Source organism: Sander lucioperca, chromosome 1, assembly GCF_008315115.2.
Source record: "Sander lucioperca isolate FBNREF2018 chromosome 1, SLUC_FBN_1.2, whole genome shotgun sequence".
Lineage (NCBI taxonomy): Eukaryota > Metazoa > Chordata > Actinopteri > Perciformes > Percidae > Sander > Sander lucioperca.
The window spans coordinates 32159176-32186830 of NC_050173.1; the positions used below are offsets into that span (position 1 = coordinate 32159176).

Genomic DNA, 27655 nt, shown 5'->3' on the forward strand with positions numbered 1-27655 from the left:
CACGTCTATGATCTGCAGCAGTGTGAGGCCCAGCTCCACCAGGATGGCTGCTGAGTCATTGACCACAGGTCTCTCCAGTCGGTTGTAGTTAGCCAGCAGCTCTTTGTACAGCCTCCTCTGGTGTTCTCCCTGCAGGGATCCTGGGTAAAACAAAAGAAACAAGAGGAAACATGATTTGTCTGATGATTGCTTTGAATACAAAGCATCACCTGCACTAAAAGTTGTTCAAAACGAATCACCATTTGAACATGGAAGTTCATTATTGACCTTAGGTAACAGTTTGTGTGACAAACTCAGCTCCATGGACCTTAATCCGATAAAACTGGTAAGTGGATCTTAGACATCATTTTGTTACTGCTGTCCACCAGCAGTTACCTCATATTTCAGAGTTGAAGATACACCCCTCCATTCATTACAGTTTCTGAAGGTCACACCTCGACTTACAGGCATGGGGTGCAGTGTTTTTATTTGCATTTTAAACAGTAAATCTCTTGCTGGAATAATGACGTTCCAGGGCAGGTTTTTTTTTAAAAAAGTGCTTTGGCTTGGGCTATCCATTTCCTGCAAATTGTACTTTGGAACACATTCTTGTGTACTGAGCCTGAATTCCAATCCAGAAAGTAGCTTTAATGACATTCATAACCTTTTACCCTTCTTTTGCTGGCACCAGCCTGCAGCCAGATTATAATTTACCTGATGGAGTTTCAAATGTGCTGCCATATACTTTACCTATTCAGTCTATTCAGATTGCCCCAAGATGTCCCAGATTCCTACAGTAACTTTTGTAAACTTGCCATTGATATGAAAAATGTATAAGAGGAAGGTCTGTTGAGCTGAAAGTTTTGATGAATAATGAATACTGTAAATATACACATGTGCTGACACTGGCATATACATCCACAAACTGTAACACACACACACACACACACACACACACACACACACACACACACACAGAGTGGCAGGGTGGTAGATTGATGTGGTCTTAAGGTCCAGTGTGATTAAAATGTGTTTGTTGGCCGACTCTCATCACCATTATTGATCCTCTTTACCTCACCTTCCACACACATTTTGCACTGCCAATTTGTCCCGAAATAAAGGGACACAGAGACACACAAACACCCATGCGCACACACACAAACACGATCAGACCACATTGTTAAATTACCTTGGACCTAATCTCACTATGTGCATCTCATATTCAGCCCTTACATCAGGGGTTTCTGCTCCCAGTAATGTGTTCACACCGCAAGTAAAATCAGTTTTTCTGTCCTTTATACGTGACACAGATCTGTGTCACAGATCTGTTTTAATGTATCCTCTCTATCTATGCATCCATCTATCCATCTCCCAGTACCTTATGTAAAGGTTGGATAGACGGAGCCATGGCCTTCCTGCAGACACACATTCAAAAAACTTGCACACTCACAGACATGGATAGAGACACATGTTGTTTTGGACACCCAGGCAAGTGTTCTAATGGCTGATGGCTTCTGCAAAGACAAGAACACAATCTCAATAAATCCATACACAGCACCACTGTCATAAATCTGTCCATCTATGCACAACGTAATTTGCATACGCACGTGCACTCAAATTTAACTACCGCCTCATCTACAGCTGCTATCCTACAAACCTCCCTTCTGTGTCTCTCCTGTGTTTTATTACTGTGAATTGTGAACTGAGGTCCAAACAAACATAACAAAACTAATACAGTCAGTGAAGAAGAATATAAAGCTCAGTCTCCATTGCTGCGTGTCTCATAAAACCGTGTTTGGAAGGAATTAAATAATCAAATACAATAAACCACCGTGGCAACTTTATTTTGCAAACACATGTGCAGTATACGCCAGGGATGAAGGGATACACCCATTAGATGTTTTCTTTTTTTTATTCTTCTTGTTTTCCTTTCTTTTTTTTTTTTTTTTTTAATTATCTCACTAATGAAGCTGATATGAGAAGCTGGCAGGAAGACATCATTTTCCAAACCCAGCGAGAGGCCTCATCAAACAAACTCCAACAGAGGGAGGGAATCAGAGTGGGGGATAGAAGAGGTAAAGAGAGCTTGAAGATTTGTCGTTTGTTCAGCACCATTTTTGTTGATCTCCCTGTTCACCATCCTTGACTTTTTAGAGCATGATAAGGTTGAGGTTGAAGAGGTGTTCCTTCCACTATCTTTAGTCTTTATTAGATGTCAATTTACTGTAGTTGGTTTGACCTTTTAGTAGGGCTGGGTTCCAAATTCAATACTTTTTAGGCACCGACCAAATTGCCTCTATAGTATTGAGTATCGAAAAAATCCCTCGTCATTCAATACCCAGTTTCAATACTTAAGGAGTAAATCTCATCAGCGTCAGTGAGCCAATAAGCATGCAGCATGCTTCTACCAAGATTTAATAATGTCTGTGATTGACTGTCTAATGTTACACGCTGTAGAAACACGCAGGAAAAACTCTATGTTACACACAGAGACAGGGCTCACGTTGTAGGAGCTGAAAAATTAATAAAATGTTTATGTTTATTTTGTTATTTCTTTTTGTTTTATAAAATTAGTATCAAAAAAAGTACTGTTTAAGAACCGGTATCAAAGTCATGGTATTGTTATCGGTCGAAAATGTTTGACACCCAGCCCTACCGTTTTAGTCCATCATGCACACACACAAACCGTAATACTATTAAGCTTATTGTTTTTCCTGTTCCCTAAAGAAAAAGTCAAAAATGTGCTCTTTGATTACAACCACTACTGTAAAAGTGTTTTCACTTTTTTCATCACTGTGGAGGAAGGAGTTGCTGCAAAAAAACCACAGTGCTCAGCCATTCTGTCCCACTTAAGAGCCAATTCATTATCACTGCATTGAGTGAAAATACAGTTTTTAAAGAAATAGTCAATAGTTACTTATATAGTCTTACTTAAGTCAAAGATATCAAGGAATTAAAAATATTTTTAGCAAATTGTTATATAGTTAAATTTACTGAAAATGGAACAAATTAATTCCCCATTGATGAACACATTAATGAACATTTAATAATATTTCAATCAAAAATACAAAACATATAGCACATAAGATGGAGGACACCGGCAGCGTTGCCATAAGTGTATCAACAATGAGTGATCACATTTCTCCAAGTAATGGGGTTTGGAATTGATACTTCCCAACAGAATCATGCCAGAGGTCAGTACAAATGACATTAAATCACATTATTGCAGATAGTACATGTTCAAATGGTTAGGTTTAAAAAATATATTTCTGAACCAGACACAATTGTTTTTAATTTGCTAATTATATATATTTAAAAAAGTAATGTCAAAGTAAGTATGTTTTTTAATGTAATTTCCTTGTGTTCCTTGTCTTACATGAGGAACACACACACGCGCACACACACACACACACACACACACACACTTAGAATTTACGGCTACTTTTGTTCATCTCTGTGCTCATTTTAACTTCAGACAAACATCCCATACAAAGAAATAACACTTCTTTTTGACATTGTTCTGTATGTTCATTCATGTTAACCTAACCTCACCGATCTAGCACACTGATGCTGTCCCTGAGCTCCAGGCTGTCTGCATATAAAATTAGTTCTACGTAGTTTAATAAGCAGAGCCACATTGCTTCTGGGCACTTCAGGGACCCCGAGGGCATAATCACCCAAGGGGACATTTTATGTCAGCTCGGCATAACCCCACAAAATATTAATACATTTCACACATTCACGAGGTCTCCTGTGAGACCAAGCCAATTTTCTTTTTGAGTGCGTTTCCTTGACATCAACATTTATTAGAACAATATTGGATGTGAGAGCTCTCGCAAATTATTATGAAAAAGAATCGAGAGGAAATGAAAAATGTAAGACACGTAGAGATGTAAATTTGTGTATCTTTATGGATTTTGCTTTGCGCACTGTGGGGGTGAGACAACGTGTCCAAAATGTGTCCCCCTGCCTTTAAATCAGTCCAAACTGGGAGAGGCTCCAGCCCCTTAGAATACTAAGGACAGAGATAATGATGTGGGTTTTTTGGAATGACAACCACTATTTTGTAGGGTTAGAAGGAACACATTCAGAATTAACTATCTTCAGGACAACGGGATAGTTTGAAAAAGTTGAACATATTGACAACAATGTACTGAGTCAGGATGAGCCAGCTGCAGCCATGCATATAAATAAAAGATAGTCTTGCTTAGCATTAGCTAAAAGGAAACATTTCCATAGTGTGTTCTAGGTAAGAGGAAAATCCAATTTCAGACACATGGCAGCTCTGTACAAATGTGAAAGATGAGAAGACTGCTGAAGATTCTATTGTATTCAAGACTGTTGTATACCATCATTGACCCTGTTTGTGGAAAAGAACCTATGTCAGAGGTTATCCAGATGCTTTCAAGCTTCGTATTGCACACTTACAATGTTAAATTCACTAAGCGTGAATGTTAATCCCATTCCACTTATTCTCAAGGTCAACTTCCTAGCTTTTTCCACAGTTGTCAACTGCATCTCAGTCTTCAACAAAAGATGAAAGCTCCAGAAGCTACCTGTAGTAAGTGTCCACCTCTAATCCCAATTATATACCCCTTCTTTCCTTCCCCTGTAAAAGCCACTTCAACTTTGCAATATTACACTCCTTTGCTATTCCACTGTAGGTTTTCATTCTTCTATATTTTGACTGCACCTCTCTTCCTCTGTCAGTGGCTTTATTTACAAGCCTTTTCAAATCTTGTGATATCCCCTTTTTTGATCCCCCTCTCTATATGCCTCTCTCGTTTTCTCTAGTCCTCATTCTCAGTCTTTCTGTCTCGTCCTGAATTGACTTGTTTCTGCTTTCAGCATGTTCGTTCTTATTTGCAATGAATGAGCGCATTCTAGAGCTGATTAGGTTGTGAGGAAATAAACAAAAAGCTGGAAATGAATTCATGGTCATAATCAGTGCTGTCACCAGTTAGTTAGCATCATCTGCAAACAAATGGTGGGGATTTAACAGCCACGGTCCCTTAAGGTAAAGGGCAAAAGATGCCAAATAAACAGGTGACTGATGTGTGTAACTGTAAAGCCAAATATATAGGTTTTTGTTCGAGGTGGTATCTGAAAATACAAGAACCGCGCAAATACACTCCAGCACATAATTATTTTCTCGCTCACGCTCTCTCCGTCACATACTCATATACACACACACACACACACACACACACACACACACACACACACACACACACATTAACATACTGAGAAATTCTGCTAGACGATTCTGTCCCATCGGAATATTTTTTACTGGGTCAATGCGTTCAGATGAGGCTTCTAAACACACTCAGACACCAAACATACACACACACACACACACACACACACCAATCACCAAACGTCTTATAGAGATACATGTCTTAAAGTAAATGATTAGGAACCACTAAACCAGAGATCTTCAACAGGGTGTCCGGGACCCCTAGGGGGTCCTCAGAGTTACTTCAGGGGGGGCCACCAAATTAATTATAAATGTTTTGAAAGTTTTTTCAAAAATGAAAAACGTTTTAACATGAATCCAACGCCTATTTGTGAAAAAACAGACATTAATGATAGGCTTACTGGCCTATAGGTAAGGTAGTCACTGAGGTAGCCATCCAGATACAGTTCATCCTAAGTATTCACTGTGCCATATGTATGTTAAATATTAAACATGATGTATAAAAACATGCCAACAATTAATATTTTAATAGCTTAGTATTCTATGCACTAAAAAGGTATGCATAAAGGCTTTACACGTTATTGTAGGGGGTCCCTGATCCATCTTTCTTTTAGTTAAGGGGTCCTTGGCTTATAAATCGTTGAAGACCCCTGCACTAAACAAACAGTTGATTGAAAAGTATTCAAAGTCAATAATGATGTTGTGCAGATATTGAAAACATTATTGTAGGTTGAAATACTTATTTGTCACTTTAATTATTACAGTCTAGCCATGAAGAGATCACTTATAGTGCAACTCCACAATCCTTATTCCATGCAAAATGCATTTTTAAGTTCAACCAAAGCTAATATGGGGCTTCAGCAGTTTCAATTGGAAAAAAATCAAGTGGGTACCAAAGGCTTTTTAGGAAGAAATTCCTTATTTGTGTTAGTATCCCTCAACTGCCACGTAGAAAGAAAACTGTGTACAGGAAAGCATATTTATTGTTGGTAGGTTTGCTTTATTGGCATGTGTCTCATACTATCACAGCTACAGTATTGTTTTTTGGCTGCTTACTCCAGGTTTCAAAAGGTGACACAGATGTCCATGTTTTTTCTACAGCTCAAATGTAACTGGCTTCAGCCACTGCTTTTCACACCAACAATCTTGCCTGCTAGACAGACTCTGTAGACAAGGTAAACATGGGGCCACGAGTGGCCGCTGAGGTTCCCAATGATGTATAAACAGCGATAACAGAGATGTGGTTACAAAATGGTCGGGATGATAAGATTAGAAGTAAAGGCTTTAAAAAAAAGACGTCACTTCTGTTTAACTCAACATTAATTTACATACTTACAGCAAGTTCCTTCTTTTGAGGCTTATCCCAGGACTAACATAGAAATCACACTATTGTGAAACAAACCCCTCATTATTTAGAGAAATCTTGTTTCATGTTGTAGTAAACATGCTTTCTTAATTTCAAAAATGTATGTAAAGAGCCAAGTCTATTATCCGGTCTGGAACATAACAGGGCTCTGATCCCAGAATGCTCTGGGACAGAGGAACCTGGAGGAAGAATAGGACTGCACAAAGAAACCGCTGACAGACCGCCACTCCCCGAGGGCCTGGACGGTCAACACTACGACGAATGCCACACATCTACAGCCATTCTGATGCAAACATATTGTGTGATATGATTAAAACCACACTCCCACAAAAACATTTTGCAAAAAAACATCTTCAAAAACACAATAGAACAAGAGTTATTAGCTTAGGGTAGCAACATGCTGTTCGTTTGAAATCAAGTCTTTTTGAAAAGACAGAGTGGGCGAATGATAAAAATGAAACTTAATTTAATTTGGTCTTCATTCCATTGGGATTTTTTACTTAATTATATAGCAGCAAATAAAATGTGGATACACTATCACATACTGCCATTGCTGAAATTTCACTGGCCAGAATGACATGATCGGTAATGCGTCTTGCAGAAATCAGGAATGTTTGATACGAATGGTAGTCATGCAGCAGTCACTGTAGAATATAGCATGTGTATATTCTGACACTTCCTTTCTCAAACCTGTAAATAGGTGTCCACCGTAAGGGATACCATCCATCTCACCTTTAGATTATGGCAAAGACCTTGAAAACCGTCATTTAACTGTCTGTAAGAAAAGCAAGGTGAATAAATAATGGGACTCAGAAACTATAAAGTAACAAAACAAAGTGTTTGTGTGTGTGTGTGTGTGTGTGTGTGTGTGTGTGTGTGTGTGTAAAAAGCACCTTATCTTCTATTCATGCTTTTGAGAAATATGTGTCCTTCAAATCCGAACAGGATACTTGTATTGACTCCATTGTTATTGTGTATGGATTTGTATGCGTTTGCATTCACACAGGTGTGTGACACACAGTTTTGCCTCTAAAACTAACTAAGTGTGCATCCATTTCAATTTAAGACACTACTACATTGGTAATGATCTAGCACCTCATTATTTCACTATCAATTATTTGGTAGAGGAAAGAGTCAGGGGGGGTCAGCAGTGAAGTATCCAGATGTTCAGCAGCTTTAAACTGGCATCTAAACCAGGTGGCAAGCTAATTGCCTAACAACACAGACAGAGAGATGGGAAGAGATGGAGAGGGAGTCAGAGAAATGAGAGATGATGAGAGTTGATAACAGGAGGCACAAAAATGAAGGAGACAGAATGTAAAGGAAGGGCAGGTGTGAGAAATAAAATTTGGGTTAGAGGTAGGTGAAAATGAAGTGAAGGTAGGGGTAAATCCAGTTAATCTATATGGTATGTGTATAGTTTCATTCATTAAAACAATATGGACTGTAGTGTCAGTTGGTTTATTTAAATTCTTGGTGCATTGGTACACATGCATGTTGGCTATTTTATTAATACAGGACAGTTTCAATGTATCAAATATGGTATTTAATTATTCTCTGCACTTTAATATAGCCTATAATTAGAGTGCACTTTAGGTTTTCATTTGCTATGTTTATGTTGTGCTGCTTTGTGTTCAAAACAATTCCAGATGGCAATATAGATATTGTAAAAAGGCTTAAATCTAAAAAAAAAAAAAAAAAAAACTGTAACCACTACTGTAGACAAAAAAGGCAAGAGAATTGTAGCATACCATTATCAAGAACTAATGTAGAAAATCAGTAATAATAAAGGGTAAAGGGGAGGTCAAGGAGACACAAGGGAGAGTGAACAGAGACAGATGAGTAACAGTAAAGGAGACCACTAGGATGAAAGTCATCCTAAAGATCAATTTTACATAAAGGGATTTCAAAACGTTCTGCAGCCGACTAGTAATGTCCGTCATTTCTTAGTGCGACTGTCTCTTTGTGTACTTCTCTGTAAGTAAATGGGTTTTCATATAGACAAGCTCATTACCCCTGTGTGTGTGTGTGTGTGTGTGTGTGTGTGTGTGTGTGTGTGTGTGTGTGTGTGTGTGATGCTTAAAGCCACAGAGCCATCCATTAGCACATCATTTCCAGCAACATGTGACAATCCACAGTGGTAAGCAGGGATCAGGCGTATGGTGTTGTGTGTTAATGGAGTTTTGGATGGATGGATTCATACGGGAGATTAATAATCTATGGTCGAGGGCTCAGAGCTCTAAAACCATTGGATGTTTAATCCTAATCCAGAAGATAAAACCTTCGTCGAGTGCGTGGCTACCACATCGATACTTCTACACCATGTTGAGCACAATCTACCATGCCTTGCATATCTTTCTAGAACTAAAATTGGAGAAAGCTCCACGTTATCAGGAACTTTTATATATGTAAGTTTAGGGTGGCCATATACAGCTCCAGTTTTAAACTTTTGAGGTAACTTGAAGGCAGCACAACCTGTCTACCATTTTAGCATTGTCAGTGAATAAACAGCAGCACTTACTGTATAATACCTTAACACATGAATGCTGGCATAAAAAGTGCAATTAATATAAACTTTGTGATTAAAGAGCATAGAGTCTGGGAACTGGTAAGTATTGCTGATTATGGAAAAGAAATAAGTAGCAAGCAGACTGTGAAATATTCTGCAAGAGGGAAAGAGAATAAATGAAAGAGACAAAGGAAGACATTGAGAGAGATGAGGCGTTGCATTGAAATCAAGCAGAAATTATTACAGCATCTGTGCCAGGCAACTTCACTCTTACCAGTGAGAGTCAGTCAAATACATTAATTGGAGAGTGTATGTACTGTATTTTTGCTGCACCTGAATATGGGGCTGTTGAGTCTGTTATATTTAGTATAACTAAGAAAAATGTCCACTTCGACTTACGTCTAATTTACTCATCTGTCCATACGGCTGCGTGAAGCCTTGGTTGTCACAAAAATCATGTTTCTATTTCAAGGCGTCTTATCTCGCCTCTTTTGGATATTGTGTTTCTCTTGACACACTAAAGCTGCTTATCAATGGTGCAGTGAATGTGACATACTAGGGCTACAAGGAGCTAGCTGGTACTTTAATCCCCATGCACTAAGACACATGAGCAAGCCTATTCTCCTGCCAACAGTCAAACATGACTCGCCATGACATTCCGTTAAAAGAAAACATATAAGGGGTGTCAGACTTTTAGTAGCCATTTGAAGTGAACATAAAAGGTGAAATCCATCTGTATCTAACTAGTGCTACTGTTTACATTTCCATTGTGTCTGCCGCAAATTCTTTAAAAGAAAGTTAACTTTAAAAGACTGAAACTTTCTCACCTTGTTGGCAGATTTTTGTGAATTGTTTGAGGGAAAGAAGGAGCAAAAAACCCTACAATATTTAGACTCAGTACTAAATTACATGACTTGTGTAGCTTTATATAGGCCTTTGTCTTTTCCCACCACAAGACAGCAACACTGTCAATGAAAGACATAGAGGCCTCCTGTCAAGGCTTTGCGTGTAATCTATTCTCTTCATCTCTCCATTCAGTCCCTGTCATTAAAGCCATTCCTCCCCTCCTTCCCAACAAGATGACCACTGACGAGATTGGTATGGAGATGTGAGAAAAGTGGAAGATGGCAGGTTTGATGTCTGCACATGGTGGACAAATGCACGCACGCACACACACACACACACACACACACACACACACACACACACACACACACACACACACACACACACACACACACAGGTTTGAAGGTATCTTCAGCAAAGCTGCTGTGTCGCAAAGCAGTACGTAAACAACCCAGATGTTACAGATGATGATGCTGATGATGATGATGATGATGATGATGATGATGATGATGATGATGATGATTGGATGGGGTTTATTAGAGAATAGAGTCATGCATGCACATGTAATTGCACACAAATGATTAAACATTAATACAAAGACACATGCAGTGTTTAAAAATACCTCTTAAAGTAATAAATCACGTTTTTACAAAGGTGCATAACCTTGTCTTTGTAAAAGACCAAACTGAAGTACATCCAGGTAGCAGAAAGAGGTGTTTTTTTTAAACTAATTAACATTTGTCATTCAAAGATTCAGAAGCCACTGTTATTCAATAGAACATTTGATGACTCTATAAAACAAGTTATAGTGATTCTTTGGGCTTCATAACTTAAAATGAACTATTAAAAAGTCCCATATCTGTCATTCCAACATGCAAACTCTGTTTTGTTTACCATGATGTGATCAAAACAAAGCAGCATGAATTGCCTCCAATCAGATTCAGGTTTACATTTTGCCTTTCATTTAAATAGCCTAGTTTATAATACAAAAGAACAACTTGCCCTTCCAGCAAAGACCACACAAAAGCTCTTTATTCCCTTTAGGAATAACAGATAAAGGCCTATATAAACTAACGTTTAGAGGATTCAAAACACATACTAAACGCCTGCACGACTAATAGGGATTTTCCGTCCAAATCATCCATTTATTATATTCTTCATTTACCTAAATGGGATCATGCACTCACTGAAGTTAGTGCCTTAAAAGAAAGGAGAAAAAAAAACGTATTTACTTTTCCACAAACCTACCTTTAAAAAGCATCGCTGCACAAATATAAAATCCAAACAAACATGGTCCCCAAAACTTCATCCTGGCACCGCTCTGTAGACACCGCCGGCCCCCGGCAGCGGGCTCTCAGTGTCGGATGAAAAGGGAATCAGCTCCGGCTTGGCGGTGGTGTGAACATGAGGCTGAAGAGAGACGAAGAGGAGGGAAACGGAGTGTGTGAGATAAAAGAGACTGAAAGCACAGAATGAGTCTGGAGTTGAGATTGGCGCGTTCACACTGCTTCACAAACACATTTCCTCACATAGCGCTGTACGGGGACGCGCGTCCGACCTGCAGTTTAGCAGAAATATGGCTGCTATAACTTCACACGTCAAACAAGCGATGACAGTAAAGTTTCTGTAGCCTAATATCTGATAGAGACGGTCACTTCGGTTATACGCCAGAGTGATGTTGCATGGTATTTAATTGCGAATTTACTAAAACCTCACGCCCCTCACGGCGTGTTTTACAGTGAAGCTGTATAGCCTAGCTTACTTTTGGGGTCAATGATATTTAAATCCTTAAATAGTTAATGGTTTTGTTTAATTCGCTGTTACATTCGCTTTCTTTGGTGATAATTTGCGTTAAAAGTTAATGTTAGCTCTACGTAACTTTATAAAGTCAGTTGTTTGGTGACTCATGCCCTCACCTGTCTCCAAACCGTGCTCACCTACATTTAAGATGTGAGTGTGCAGCAGGGGGGACCGTGTGACGTAGACAGAGAGAGAGAGAGAGAGAGAGAGAGAGAGAGAGAGAGAGAGAGAGAGAGAGAGAGAGAGAGAGAGAGAGAGAGAGAGTGTGTGTGTGTGTGTGTGTGTGTGGGAATGCTGTCCTACTCAAGGAGTCTATAGGCTGCTGTAAACTGTAGGTCCTGACTTTTATATTTAGTCAATTTATCACTTGAAATAAAGATTTAGTATTAGCATTATTAGATGCTTTGTTTAGGCATGAAGCAGCTAATGTGACATCACAAATCAGGTTGTGGCCAGAAGGCTGCATGCTTGCAAGTTTCAAAGGAAGAAGTTATCTGTTTTATGTGATTCATTTAAGTTGATTTAAACTTTAACAATACTTTACTTTAGGATTTTAAAAAGTGCTCTAATCAATATTCTTATAACAATGGTTTCAATTAGTATATAATGTTAAAGGGGTTGCTTGTGACGAACCCACAGAGAATTTTCACCCAGCGCTGCAAGTTCTCTCACCTCTAGGGAGCTTTTTATTGTCTTTCAGCGTTTTGGTTACAGACAGAACTTTACTCATTTGTTTCAGTCCGCTGCTCCACAGCATTGTTTCTTCTTCAGCTCTAAAGCTCTGTTAAACCCATAGTTCGCAGACAAAGTTAGTGACTAGCTGGTGAATATAGCGGAGCATTTTAAGGAAAACAGACCAAAAGGAGAGTCTATATTAGACTTACATTCATAATGTGGACAAAGACAAAACTTCAAATAAATGCTAGTGTTGCTCTGTGACTGCTGGATGTGTAAATAAGCAATGGTTTGCAAACACATTCGCCATATTAAACTTTATAAATTCTTAATTTGTCAATGTTGTGTTTACAGCTTGATGAGCCCCACTGGAGTGTCCAAAAATCAATTAATGCTGGTTTTAATCAAAGACAAGCCCATGGAGTCATAGCTACACACAAAAAAGACACAACTCATTTCAGTTTTTCCTCAGCGTTGTTCACCACCAGGCCTGAAACTTTGGCCCTTGAAGTAAGCACTCGTAAGGCACAGATTACCCAACCCTCTTTCTCCCACAGCTGTAGACTATGAATGTGATGTGTGTCACACTGCAATTTTCCACTTCACAATTTTACAAAGAGGTTCATCAACTGCATTTGTGTCGTATTTGTCACCTTTTCATGCCAGCCTGGCTAATAATCAAATGACCTATTTTTTCCAGTCCATAAATAATTTCATTCGGAAATAGTATCCGACAGCCAATGAGGGGGAACGCTGCACATTTGTGAAAATGTTCTCACCGCCTAGCTCCTTTTCTCTCCCTCTCAGTGAAACACAAGCGTATCATCTAAGAAGCAGTCATGTGCCAGTGGTATTAGACCACTTCTTGCAAGCACTTACTAACACATGCTCTCACACACCAGAGAAACAATGCAACATACTTCTCAAAAGCACCTCAGAGGTTTGGCTCTCAGGTGTCAGGCCAAGCTATATTTGTTTAAACATCAAAGATCAGAGAATACTTGTAGATTTAGTTCTAAAAAGTTCTGTCACTGTAGTGAATCTGAATCCACAATTTACATATTAACCCCTCAATAGTAGGCCTACAATCTGTCCACCCTTCTTCAAATAAGGACAGAGAGGAAAGATGCATCATATATTTTTTAATGCACTGATCTACTGATAGGAGGTAAACAATAGCAGAGAGGGAACTGTAGCAATTAGTGGAAAAGACCATGGGGAGCTGTTAATTATCTATCTTTTATGAATGAGAAGTGTTTTGCTAATGGACTTCAAAGTTTTGAAGCCAGCCAAGCCACCGTTGCTTCTTTCCTTCTTCTCCTTTCCTTCTTCTCTCTGTCCATTTTTACCCTCCACATTTCTCTTGTCTTCTACTGCTTAAAACAAAGCTAGAAAAAACATAATTACTGAAACACAGACAGTGCTAAATAACCCCGTTTTCACTTGGTAGAAGAAGCCGATCTGAGTGATGTGATCATCACAAGTGGACAGCACATCACAAGTACAGGTGAAAACTCTCTCAGGACGCGTTGAGGACATGTTAAGATCAGATCGCAACACCTAGAGCTGTCCACATGTGATCCAATCACTCAGGACAGATGTTAAAACCAGGTGAGAACATGTGTATGACATATGTGAACACCACACAAACACAAGTTACTGTAAAACAAATTTACAAAATGTAAAGTGTGCATGCAATTTAAAATCATATATTTTGTTAAACACCCTTCTCCGTTTTCCCAAATCAAATATTTGAAATATTTGCCAGTCCCAGCAGGGTTTGTGTGTGTGTGTGTGTGTGTGTGTGTGTGTTTTGTGGTTTTGTTTAATTTGCTGTTACATTCGCTTTCTTTGGTGCTAATTTGCGTTAAAAAGTTAATGTTAGCTCTATGTAACTTTATAAAGTCAGTTGTTTTGTGTCTCATGCCCTCACCTGTCTCCAAACCGTGCTCACCTACATTTAAGATGTGAGCGTGCAGCAGGGGGGACCGTGTGACGTAGACAGACAGAGAGAGAGAGAGAGAGAGAGAGAGAGAGAGAGAGAGAGAGTGCGTGTGCGTGTGCGTGTGTGTGTGTGTGTGTGTGTGTGTGTGTGTGATAGAATTGGGTCAGATGAGTTTTAGTTTTGTCTGAGTTGCTACCTTTTGCTGTGGCAGAGAGCACAAGGGTCCCAGAGCTACCCGAGGTGTGTGTGTATTTGTGCATGCTTTGGGAATCTGTGTGTGTTTTATGTCTGTTTCTGTAGTTTTACATTCAAACTTGTCATTTGGGATCTTTTCAGAAATATGTGCACTAAGAAACAATTAATGTGAGGCTTTTTCTGCCCTCTAATACATGTTGTAGGTTATCTGTGACTATACGCCCACACGATGAAGTGAATCTTGGTCCCCCTGAAACAGCTCCTCTGCTGTCCTGCTGCCAGCCAGCCATTCATCTCTGTAACACTGCCGAGGTGGTGACTTATTATGGGATGTCAAAGAAAGGTCAGACCTCTCACACACACTTATAAGTTTACTCTGGGAAAGGTCAGCAGTGCACACAAGGGTGAGGGATAGACAGAGTCATACAGTCTGGAAAACACAAACAAAACACATACAGTAGCAAACAAGAGTTGTGCATTGTGTGGGTGATCAAAGAGGTCTTCAAAGAAGGGCTCATACAATTACATGCACTAAAATACTGTCACACTATACACAAACTTAGAGATGCTTAGGTTCATAAATAGAAGGAATTTAAATAATGTATGAGTTTTGTTCTGTTGGACGTTTAGTTATTGCCTCTCTGCATCAACTCTTATCCCCACTTCAGCTTTAAGGTGGTCATTTTCGTGTGGCTGCATCTCTGTTTGAGCGAGAGTGTAAATATTACATCACACGAAGAAATTCTCAGGAAGGCTCCTGCTGTGAGCTTTTAATGCAGCACCTTCCAAAGTAGAAACTCAAATTAATAGTCTTGGGACCTGCTTTGAAATTTTCAAAGTCTTAGCAAGCCTTTCTTGACTCAAAAACCAACACATCTTTAAATCCCCTTCCCTTAGGTAATCCTACACACACTTGCATATATATACACACTTGCATATATATGTATAAGTTTGAATATGTATATATATATATATATATATATATATATATGCAAGTGTATGTAGAATTACCTACATATATAGGTATATGTATATGTATATTACCTATATATATATATATATATATATATATATATATATATATATATCTGCTTACAGATTTTTTCAATCCATTGACACAGGTTCGATTCTGACTAACAAAACAAAAAACGTGTGTCACACATGGGTTGAATGCCTCGAGCAGAAAGGTGAACTGTCTACCAACCATTAAAATGGTAAGAACCCCACCCAGTGGAAGAAATGTTGATGTACACAAAACTATGTATATTAATAAACACACATATTATAATTCTTTTGTGACCTGTTGTGAAGATATTTTATATAATAATGCATTTTTATTTGAAAAGCACATTTTAAAACAATTTACAAAGCTAATTTACTTTAAATAAGTGTGAATGAAGTTTATCATTGACACACCAGATTGCTGTCATGACTTAAACTTCAAAAGATGTTGACTGGAAAATACTGAGTATTGGGTTCAAATCAAGAGTCCTGCAATGTAATAGTTTACTGAGAGACTGTTAGTCCAGACAGTATGTATTTATGTTGAGTCTGAGAGCTTGCCTTGTTCCTGTGGGCAAGCACCAGTGTGTGTGTGTTTTGGGACATTCAGTCAGAGCTCTGGCACCCAGATAAGTGGTTACTTTGAGTGTCCGGGCATGATGCTTGAAGCCATTCACTCTTCTCTGGTTCCTGTAAAAGAAACTCTTGTTCACTTTCACATTCAGACGAGAGATTTTTTAGCTCTGAAGACATTTAGCCAGCAATTCATCAGATCAACTGCTCACTGCTCACACTGCAGGTAAATCCCACATTTCTGCTACTTTTTGAGAACTTTATCATTTTTCTTTCTTTATCTGCGGCTTATTTATTGAGCTAAAATTTACACAAGTAATGAAAGCAAGCAGTTGCTCTTTTTAAATCTATTTTATGCACACGTGTGTGTATTATTTCTGTGAGTTGTACGTTTATAATTCACGGCTTTTTCTTATTAAAAACATTATTTGTTTAACTTTCATAGACATGAAGTTTGTGATCCTGTTTGCTCTTTTCAGTGGTGAGTCAAACAATTTCATGATTGACTACTACATGTTTATGAATCTTAAATGTGTTTAATGAATGTGTTGATGTTTTAGATTAAGTGCCTTGATAATCCACTTTAATGAGCAATGTCATCTGATTACTTTAAATACGTTTGGAATCACCCTGCATTTACATTATCTATAAACATTAGCAACTATTCAACATGACCTTAGTGACCTATCCAACTGTGTTAACTTTGATCTGATTTTTAAGTTTTATGTTGTTATTGCAAATGTTAAAGAATGACTTCATTATTCAAAATGAAAACTCTGTTACCTGTAATTCATTAGTCTTGCACCCTGAACATGTTTGTCATCTCTTTTTAAAATACAGTTATCTGTTTTTAACATTGTGTTCAGGGGCTTTTGCCGCCCCGTTCATGAAGGAAGAGCAGGCAAAGCGATTCATCAGGCTGAAGAGACAGTCAGGATACTGGGATCCGCACCACTCTCAGAACCAGTGGGGTTACACCATTCAGGAACAGGTCGCTGTGTGGTGTGAATACATAGACTACAATAAGTAGACATAGATACCAAGACATTTTCATCGATTAAAGAGGCGTCTCTATAACAAAGCGTCTTTCTTCCTCAGGCAAACGAATACTGGACAGCACTACGAACAGATGCTCAGTACTACATGGACATGAGTAACATGATGTTTGACCGCTCTGTGGCTACGTGAGTGAGATAATCAACAGCAAACCAGTTTTGGGCATTTTCAATGTGCCTTCCAGTGCCATGACGTCATAGTGTTTTATTTTGCAAGTGAAGGCAGTCATAGTGCCTTTTTCTTCCCATTTTACCAGCGTGCTACCCTAACGTGAGGTAGTATCCACCAAGTTCATTACTTAATAACTCTGAATTGTTTTAATTAAATAGATTTGCCGTCAGTTAAATATTTATTATTCAATTTATTATTCATTTATCATTGAGCAGTGTCTCTTTCCCTGAGTGCTATAACTTGATTTTGATATGCTATTAAAATATTATGATTTAGCAGATATTTTTCTTCCATCTGGTTATGTTGCAGGGAAAACAACAGGCTGTATATGGAGATGCTGCGCCAAGCACGAGCTCACCTGGACAGTCAGACTGATCAACACAGATAAATAATAAAAAGAGGAAAATTAAGGAGAGCAGAAATCCTGTTGTAGACAAACATATTACAGTGCTTCCTGGTGGTTAAAGCTTAAACATTTACCCTAATGTGATTTAGGAATACATTTGAACATATGACATACATTACATGTACATTACATTGTATAAAGTGGACATCAGAGTTTAAAATGGTTATGGTTAAAAGGGTGCATAAGATGATTTTTGTTGGCTACAAATAACAATAACATGTTAAGGCTACACTTCTGTTGCCCATTTTAATAGATAAGATAAAGAGACATGTAATATCCAATGATGAGTTGAACTAATTACCCTTAATATAAAATGCTGCAGTTGTGTAAAATCTACAACTTAATATATGGATTTTTTTATATTAATTTTAAACATTTGCGAATTAGAGTAGTTTGATTATTTTAGAACAACGATGCCTACAATCAAACATTTTATTCAATAAAAGTTATAAATCAAAACAAATGGAAATGTTTATTTTTTATAGTTGTAAAGATTCTTCTTTATTCCCTTAGGATTGTCATTGTTCTATAATGAAAGCATTGCATTGCATGCAATTAATGATGTTGAACACTCAAATTAGTATTAAAAAACCCCTGATATATCAATCCTTAGCAAATCTTGCATGTTCTGCTTTTGGAAATGAGATTGTTCTGCTTTTGGAAATGAGATTTGATTTAAATAATATTTTTCAGTTTTTCTGGGGGAAAATAATTATGTTTGTGTTTTGCATTCTGAGATGGTTTCTACATCTCTCTGGTTCACCACTAGGTGATGCCATCACTTCATCCATTGCGTATATTTTTTTTTAGTACTGTCCTTTTTTGTTCCTTTGTTATCTGTGACATCTGTGGTTTCATTTTTCTTTTAATTTAACATTATGTATGCTAATTTGGACAACTTTAAGTTTTATTAAGTTAAATATGGCATTAATTATGAAAAATAAAGCATCATGTATTTAAAACTTTATTAGTGCGATAAAGTAGGCTACATATGAACAATACAAATACTTTTAAGGATTGTGTAATTGGAGATGAAATGCCCATTCCATGTCTTCATTTATTTATTACACTATGTATTATGTTGTTTGAGATGGTTTAACTAACTGCAGTGATAACAATTTGAGGAGGGTGACAAAGACAAGGACACATTATTACACAACAGAAAACAGTACAAGCTGTTCAGATACAACATCACAAATTAGAGCTCCTATTGTCTTTATTCCCCCTAACGTATGCTAACATCTTTAAAGATTTTGCAAACATGTAACATGTTGCTGCATTTCTTAAGAATGTGTAAGGTAGTTCAAATTATGTTGTTAGATGGTCCACCCATACACCAAATCAAATGGAATGTCGTTTAGAAACAATAATGAGGAAGTTGACTATGTACAGCTAAGTAATCATAAAAATAGTTTATTATCCTGAATGAAGTTCTCCTTTTACTCCTTTATTCATATTTCATTTAATTTTATCTTAAATACCTTTTCAAAGATGAACACTATTTCCCCACTGTGGAACTAATAAGGATTATCTATCTTATTTTATGTGTAATCTAGTGTTGTCATAACTGCATGCTACTTAAACTTACCATTTGTAGAATTGGAAATTTTATGACTTTGGCTGAAAAGCAATATTTTCACTAAAATTGTCTTATTTATCTATAGACAAAACATTATGTCACCATAATAATTTGAAATATACTATGTGCATAAAAGGTATACATTATGACTTAATGAGAACATTTTACACAGTGGATCTAGAGAAGAAACCTAACATCAAAGAGTCAAAGTTCTCCTTTACAAAACACCAGCAGGGGCTTCCTCTTGCTCATAGATTCTCGAAGGTGGATCATCAGTGAAAGAGGTGTGCTATTGCTACAGTACTAGTTTGAAGGTGGATCCTCGCTTGCAGTTGGAGGAGGGATTTTAAAAAACATGTAAAGAGCTGGAGTGAAGATGAGGACAGTGCCCAGTACTGAGACGGTGAGGAAAGCCCACAGGAAGATCCTGTCTAACACCTGGGCCACAAACTTCCAGTCTTGTACCACCTGGGAAAATAAAACCATATATAAACATTAAGCCCTTAGAACTATTCAAATTATTACTTCAATCTTTCTTGATCCAGCTTAACCCACCTCGTGGATGAAGTGTTCCTTGCGGATGTGTCTGCTGATGTAACGCACTGAGTAGATAGCCTTGTCCAACATGGTCGCCCAGGCCTCATCCTCCTTCCCATCAGAAGTTGTCTGTCCTTGAGTTCCGCTGTTTGCCCTCTGGCCTCCTTTCCGACCTCCAGAGCGAGGCTTGAGCTCAGGGCTTTCAGGAGCCAGCTCTGGATAGTGGTAGCGGTCGGTGTGTCCACGCATGCAGAGCAACCTCGGGAGTTTCTGAAGGAAGAGATTACGGACCCACGGCGACATGGGGTGGTAGCTGGCTGAGGAGCGGTGGTGTACGTTGATGACAAAGACAGTGACGATGATTGACAGTGTTACAAAGATCATGATGAACAGCAGGTATTCTCCAATGAGCGGGATCACCTTGGAGGAAGAGGGGATGATTTCTTCTATGACCAGGAGGAACACAGTGAGTGACACAAGGACAGAGGTGGAAAGTGACAGCTTCTCTCCTTCATCCGAGGGAAGGTAAAACACCAGGACAGTCAGAAAGGACAAACCCAAACAAGGGATGATGAGGAATAGGGTGTAGAACAACGGCAACCTCTTCAGAATGAAAGAATACGTGAGAAAGGGGTACGAATACATATCGTCCTTCCTGTTCCCTCTGACACCAGTGGCACTAAGGATCTCCCACTCCCCATTATCGAAGAAGTCCTTCCGGTCTACCTGGTTGTCTATCAGGACCAGGTCCACCATGTTACCATCATATGTCCAGGAGCCGAACTTCATGGTGCAGTTCTGGCGGTCAAATGGGAAGAAGGTGACGTCCATAGTGCATGCGGATTTGTAACTTGCAGGTGGCGTCCAGGTGATGGCACCATTGAACTTGACAATGGCTTTTGTCATCAGGGAGCCCTCAAACCTCCCATCAGCACTGAATAAACATGGAACAAAACTCAGAAAATAAATCTCAGAATCACATTCACAGAATATGTGTATGTGTATCTGGTGATTGTACTTTTTATATATTATCCTATTTTCATTAGTATTTATTACTGAAAATGAATAGACTAAATAAACATAGCACTTTTGATCATAACTCTAGTACTAGTATTACATAATCGGTATTTAAGTGCATTAGATTAGAGCTAACATTAGAGTATTAAAACTTGGTTACGTCTTGAAAATTGGATTCTATACTAAAATTATATATAGAAGTATATGAACCATTTTGTTGCTGTACTTTTCATACTGGCAGAGTGTCTTGCTGTTTAAGTTTCAGATGAAGGTAATTGTTAGTCAGTTGGATCCTAGCACATTCGAGCATTCTTACTTCTCATAGAGGACAATGTCTGGGAGCCAAATATTTTCAGAGGGGACTCTGATGGAAGTGATTCCTCCGTATTTGTCTGGGTTCCATCGCAGCTTGTAATCGATCCACTCCTGGTCAACACAAACACAGGACCCAGGATGCAGTATTGTTAGACCTATATATAGTTCTGAGTTTTTGTTTGCATTTATAGCCATCAAAATTGATTAAACATATTTTATTAAGTTCTCCACCCCTGGAATTGGATCACATACACTAGAGTGTCCTGATAAACAAACAAAACCCCAAAAAATACTAAAATGAAACAACCCTTTAATAGGACTTGTTCAGAAGGAAATAACTGATGTATATTGTCCTATTGCATAATGCAATGCTCATTATTAATTTTATTTCTAATTCTATACTGTCTATTTGAAAATCCTCTACTGTGTATTTACATTTATCAGAAAGAACAGAAACAGATAACTATTAGCTTGTGTCTGCTTATTGACCTGTGGATACGAATGGTAAGAATGATTGTAACCATTTCGCCTCAGTTGGTTTTTGTGTCTTGCTCACCTGACAAAGCCAAACGTTAGTTGTCATTAGCTGGTTCTTCTCATCCTAAAACAGACAAAAGATTTTTAAATGGGAGAAAGACCCCCGGAAGCAAGACAATATAGTGTGTTGGAAAAAGGCATATTGCATGATCAAAATTCAAACAAAATGGTTTGAACATCACCAACATTCAAAACACACGATTGAAACCTAGTATCACTTCCAACATTATTGTCAAGTCTTAAATAAATGGACCCAGATATAAAAAGTCACCTGGCTGTGAAAAAGGCACTGATCTCACCCACTTGAGTTAAAACATTTGAGATACAGTACACATAATTACACATATTTGTAGTTTAAGATCATCTTAATCAACAACATTAGTTATGTTTACATGGATATGTTTATCTCTACCAACAAAAAGCAAGAAAATCTACTGCTTTTTTGTATGTGATGTTACTTGTTAACAGCACAAACTATTTCTGATCTGGGTGCTTCCATCACAATGTTAGATTTGATTAGTGGACTAAATAAGAATCTTGGTTGGAAGTAAACTAAATCGTCCTTTCCTTTGCCATGAAATCAGACAGAATATCATGTACCTGCCTCTGCCACTTCCTTAGCAAACAAGAAAAAGAAACATAAAACCAGAGGTGGGTGCAGGGAACCATGAAGCTGAAGCAATATAAATGCAGCAAGAGGTAAATAGATGAAGACAGGAATAGAAAGAGGGAGAGTGGTTAACACAGGTTTATTTCCACATCAGTGGAGGTGAATTTGAAAAATAAGGGAAAGGCTGATAGCAAAAGACTTAAGAGAAATACACAGTAGAGAAATACAGAAAGATGTGGCTGTTCAGTGTATCCAGACCAGGCCTCAGCTGTCAGACTGAGTTGGATGTTTCGGTGATCACATAGAGCAGAGGTGAACCATAATTTAATACAGAGCTATGTGCAGTAGCAGCCCAGAAACACTCAGGGGAGGTACATAGTATAGCCAAGCTGCTGTGTCTCTGGTTAGCTCTCTTTTCCAAAATCCAACACATCATCAACCTAAATCTTTCTTCTCTGCAGAGCCATGAGGTGGCGTTGTTTAATTCATCACTGATTGTCTTTGCCTGTGTGTTAGGTGGAAGGATGAAGAGTTAAATTTAAACTGGTTGAGATGAATATTTCAAGCCGAGAACAGTGTCTCCACCATTAGCATCCTCCGTTTGGACACCTAAACCATTTCAACCTATCAAAGCCAGCCTCTGAAATATTAAAGGAACACTCCAGAGACAGAGACTGTGTGGTTGTAGATACGAAGTGAGTGTTCCAGATCTATTTCAGGACCCCGGAAAGCTCCCCACTGTGAAGCTTCCAATGGCCTGTTTGGTTTCAGCACCACGGACAGCGACACTGCTCGGCTGAAAACAAAAGAAAAAAAGCGAGAACCAACCACATCTAACTGTGGTTCTCAGTTAAAAAATAATCTATATGGTTCTTTTTGTTATATTTCCATGTGTTTTAACGTATTATATTCTTTTGAAGGATAAAGCTGGAAATGTTCGATATTTTTGTTGTTGTCAACTAATCCCATAAAAGGACCAAAACCAACAATGTGTGAGTCCATCTCTAAATACTTTCCTGCTTAACCACCACATGTCTGTAGATCGCAGTCCCAAGCCTATTGATTCCTAATGAAGACACAGATCTTCAAAAACTGGTCACAATATATACACAATATATTCATTTTCTTTCTTTTCTTCAGTATTTAACAAAAAGGCTAAATGATTTCCTAAAACAGCTAAGCCCTATAGTTTCTTTTTAGCAAACTTAGGCCACAAATTAGTAAATTGTTAATTTGCTGGGGAGTTTACAGACTTGGTACACCAGCAAGTTATTTCTGAAAGCAGGGCATTATATGTGGCGACTCCTAATAAACTACAGTGCACATGATCATGGTTAGGAAGGAAATATTCACCCAGTTCAATTGTGTGGTTCATTGACAGTTCATGGACAAGAATGGATGTCTACGGCACAGAAGAAAAAGCTATATCAGGCTTGGACTACACAGACAATAAGTAGGATTTATTCATTGTTGGTATGGGCTTTTTATGTGATTTGTTGTCAATAACAAAAATATGGAATGATCCCAGACCTGACCCAAGATCTGAGTCATGATGAGGTTAAAAATAAGGTTAAAAATAAGGTGTTTGTTTAGAGAAATAGTTGGGTTTAACCCCTTAACTTCTATTTTCTCCTTCAGTAGCTTTAAAAGTAATTAAATAATAATTGAATGCATGTCTATGTAATTAACCTTTTAGTCTAAAAACCTATTGTACTTTAGGACAGTGACTAGATTTTACATCCACTAGTGGGATCCAAACTACAAATCTCCTCATGAATACAGAAGTGCATGGATATGTGCTTGTAATTGCAGGTGTGTTCTCACCACATCAACCAGCTGGGAGATCTTGAGTCCGAAGCGTACCCTAATAGTGTCGTTGACGTGCTGGATGGGCCTAACCCAGCGCTGGTAGCCTTGGAAAAGGTTCTTCAGTAGGGTGTCCTCCATCTCCGCCAAGGACACAAACTCACTCGGAGCTGGAACAATGAGGAGGATTAGCATCTGTTAATAACATTAACAGATGCTTTGTGTAAACTGATGAATAAAGTAGAATAGAATAAACCTTTCTCACCGACAAAAAAAAAAGCAAACATCTACTTTTACAGCCATTTTAGTGGACAGCATTGAACAATAGACAATTACAACTCACTAATTGTTGAACACCTTTTTCATGCATTTTCTTAAAAACATAAGTGATATTGTCTTTTAAGTAGGTCTTTGGAAAGGTTTCCAGCTACAGTTGGGTTGGCGGCAGCACTTTGAATTTCTTCTTCCTCATAAGGTGACCTTTGAGAGAGCTTTCGCGCAAAGAAAGTATGGTTAAAACTTTGAAAATATGTTCCAGCACCATAGACAGCACTCCTCCTCAAACTGAAATTGTAAATTAACAGATTTAGCTAATTCAACTCATTAGTTTCATTCCGTGCACAGCAATCATAACATTAGTCCTCCAGCTGTTATATAGGCAGATATTCTAGATACCTTGGACTACAAGAGAGGATGAAAAGTGAATGATGCAGCTCTACACTGTGTTACAAATGGAGGAGGAGGGGACAGATACATAAGCTAGGCAGTCAGCACATCAGTCAGCCTGAGGCAACATTATATCTCTAGAGGGACAAAGACAGTATTATTGACAAGAAACAGCTGTAACATGTAAGACACAGGGGACATCAAATGCAAGAGCTGATGTGTGTGGTGAGGAGTGTGGACCTTTAACCTGCTGCTGGTTTCTCCTCTGACTTCACATCTGTAAAGTATCTTACAAAGCAAACATCAAACCACAAAGTTAGAGGGGATTTTAGTCCTATTGGATCACCTCTATCTGTGCTTTCAAGGACTCTGTAAGAGGTACTGAGAGCTGAACAGTGAAATCTGACACCTGTGTCCCGGTTTGTCTGATGACAAATAGCTTCAGGACAAACAAAGCTGGGCACTAACAAATTATTCTTGAACTGATATCCTGCTCAAAATCTCATCTGGTTGATGCAGGAGTGCAGTGGAAATAACTGATACTATCTGATTACTTTTGTTGGTTCCAAAGAGTATATTTCTATTTCATTATTGTCTTTACAATTAAAAATCCCCCAGAAAAACAAGAAATGATTTTATTTGTAAATGTTTTATTTGAGCAGAAATAGCCTACAAAATAAGTTAAGTCAAGTCAATTGTATTTATACAACCCAATATCATACATTTGCCTCAGGGGACTCAATTAGAATAACAGACAGAAAATGAGATATCGGTAATAAGTAGGCTAAGTAAGTAATAAACGCGAAATATATAACATATTGCTGTAACAACAACAATAGACTACTTTTGGATAAGCAATGAATGAGTAGGTTGTTCTTTTCAGGTGACGAGGTCATCGGAGGTTATGCGGAGCTGATTTGAATCTTTATCAGACATGAATCACCACATGGTCTGTCTGTCCGTATTTCCACACAGAAACAACACTGTAGTGAAACAAATATTTAGTAAAAACAGAGTTTTCTTACCGGGGATGTCGGCGAGGGACAGCGGAAAGAAGAGAAGGAGGAGGACCGCCAACTTCATGGTGTTCTCCTCCCGGTCCGAGCGAGCGCTCCTGCACCCTCCTGTTTCTAACGGCTATTCAGAAGGAGAGGATATAGCCTACGGTACACACACCGAGATGGCAAAGGCGCCGAGGTTCCCATTAGCTGTGCTCAACACCATGCGGAAAACAAGTCATCTGCTGCAGTTTCACAAAGAGCAGGGACACGGTGTGAGGGCGCATGTGGCCGGTGTCCGTATGCTGTGACTCCGGTCGAGGCGTCACGGGGAGCGGCGGTCAGCAGAGCGGCTCTCTGTAGGAGGAGGGGGGAGAGGGGGAGGGATGCCCGGGTGATGCTGAGGCGTGGAGTTTAAAAGCCGCTCTTTTTTTTAGCTGTAGTGTTGCAGGTCTGCTCAGGAACGGGTTTTAGAGTCTAATGTGTATAAAAAAACATTGCTGAAAAGGATACTTTAAGTTGTGACAAAAATGTGTACAGTATTTGCACATTTCACTAAGGTATTAGAGGAACTTGCTCACATATAAAGACTTTTGTAACATTTGTATTGTTTCTTTTTTAGGAATATAAAAGTAGGACGTGTTGTGGAAAAAGGCTGGAAGTGATGCGATTTATATACTACAGTAGGCTACCTTAATCCATGCCCCCCATGTATTGAGTAATAGCCAGCAGTTTAATTGGCAGATGTACAGATGCACTGCTCAACCACTGGAGGGCGCTACTTGGAACACTGACCCAGGACATCATATTATTAGAGAGTACAAGACAGGAGAGGCCTTTTCTGTTATTTACCGTAAATATCCCCTCCAGCTACACTTTAATCTGTGATTTAGAGATTATAGAACAGGCATGTAATGGAGAAAAAAATGACTTATAATATTCAAATTGTTTTTGTTCTTACTGTTTTAGGTTTAATGTGACATTGTATTAATATGTATTTATTTACCATCAACATTAATCATGACATTCATTCAATAGGCAATAGTGTGAGTTTTGGCTAGAATCACATTTGCTGTTACTGATCGTGGTGTGTGATACTGTATTGTCCTCTACCTACATACAACAGTCTATCGTCTAACATTTTGCTTGCACATGCAGTTGTGCATTATTTCCCATTTTACAGAGTCATTATACTTTTCCAGAGGCCTTTTCTCCCTGACACAAATCATAGAAAAATCTAAATATTTCATTCTGCCGGTTTAACGGATATTGAGCACTTGTCACAAAATGTAAGTATTCAGTATTCAGTACAAAAACATTAACATCAGAACTGGCCATGGAAAAATGTAATCAGTTAAACCATAAATGCTGCTCTTTTTTTCAAAGTACTGGTACAAGTACAGAACTCAAACATTTAAATTAAATATAAAACACTTTTCATCTTGTACATTCCCACACAAAGATGGAACCCACGCGTGCGCACACACACACACACACACACACTCTGTCACAGCCAGATGTTTCCAGTTTCAGATACTCAGTCAGCCAAAGGATCATTGTCTATCCGGGGATGCATTTCTTTGTCTATGCATTCATGTATCGCACCTACAGTATAGACTACTATAGAGCATATGTGAGAGTAGTGACCAGCAGGTTCCACAGACTCATGGGAACATCACCAAAGACTAGAGCGTGTCTGTTTGTGAGGTGTTGTTGTTAGTGCAGCAGGTTGAGAGACCAAATGCTGCATCACAGTTATGTAACACTTACCTTTCTTTCTAGTCTTTCCCCCCCTTTAAACACACAAAAAACAAGAGACTAAACATGAATGCCATTAGCAATCTGTATAAAGGACAAGAAAAAGCAAACA

The 27655-nt window shown here is 38.4% G+C and overlaps 3 protein-coding genes across 3 annotated transcripts in view; 1 reads left to right on the forward strand and 2 right to left on the reverse strand.

Moving 5' to 3' along the window:
* Positions 1 to 11474, reverse strand: part of LOC116052396 (neuronal acetylcholine receptor subunit alpha-7-like) — a 35333-nt gene extending 23859 nt beyond the window's left edge. The window contains exons 1-2 of the mRNA XM_031303063.2: positions 11146 to 11474; positions 1 to 140 (exon numbers count right to left, since the gene is read on the reverse strand). Of these exons, the coding sequence (XP_031158923.1) occupies positions 1 to 140; positions 11146 to 11206 (201 nt within the window). The 5' untranslated portion in view covers positions 11207 to 11474. The remainder of the gene's footprint in view (positions 141 to 11145) is intronic.
* Positions 101 to 26228, reverse strand: LOC116052397 (neuronal acetylcholine receptor subunit non-alpha-2-like). Its single transcript, XM_031303065.2, has 7 exons — positions 25813 to 26228; positions 24140 to 24291; positions 21725 to 21769; positions 21170 to 21279; positions 19855 to 20770; positions 19104 to 19767; positions 101 to 112 (listed from the first exon to the last, which is right to left on the reverse strand). The coding sequence occupies exons 1-6, from the start codon at positions 25868 to 25870 to the stop codon at positions 19603 to 19605; spliced, it is 1446 nt and encodes a 481-aa protein (XP_031158925.1). The 5' UTR covers positions 25871 to 26228; the 3' UTR covers positions 101 to 112; positions 19104 to 19602.
* On the forward strand, positions 16196 to 18143 carry LOC116052402 (uncharacterized protein C3orf85). The gene is made up of 5 exons (XM_031303071.2): positions 16196 to 16313; positions 16533 to 16568; positions 16954 to 17078; positions 17186 to 17271; positions 17624 to 18143. The coding sequence occupies exons 2-5, from the start codon at positions 16535 to 16537 to the stop codon at positions 17700 to 17702; spliced, it is 324 nt and encodes a 107-aa protein (XP_031158931.1). The 5' UTR covers positions 16196 to 16313; positions 16533 to 16534; the 3' UTR covers positions 17703 to 18143.
* Positions 26229 to 27655: the final 1427 nt, after the last annotated feature.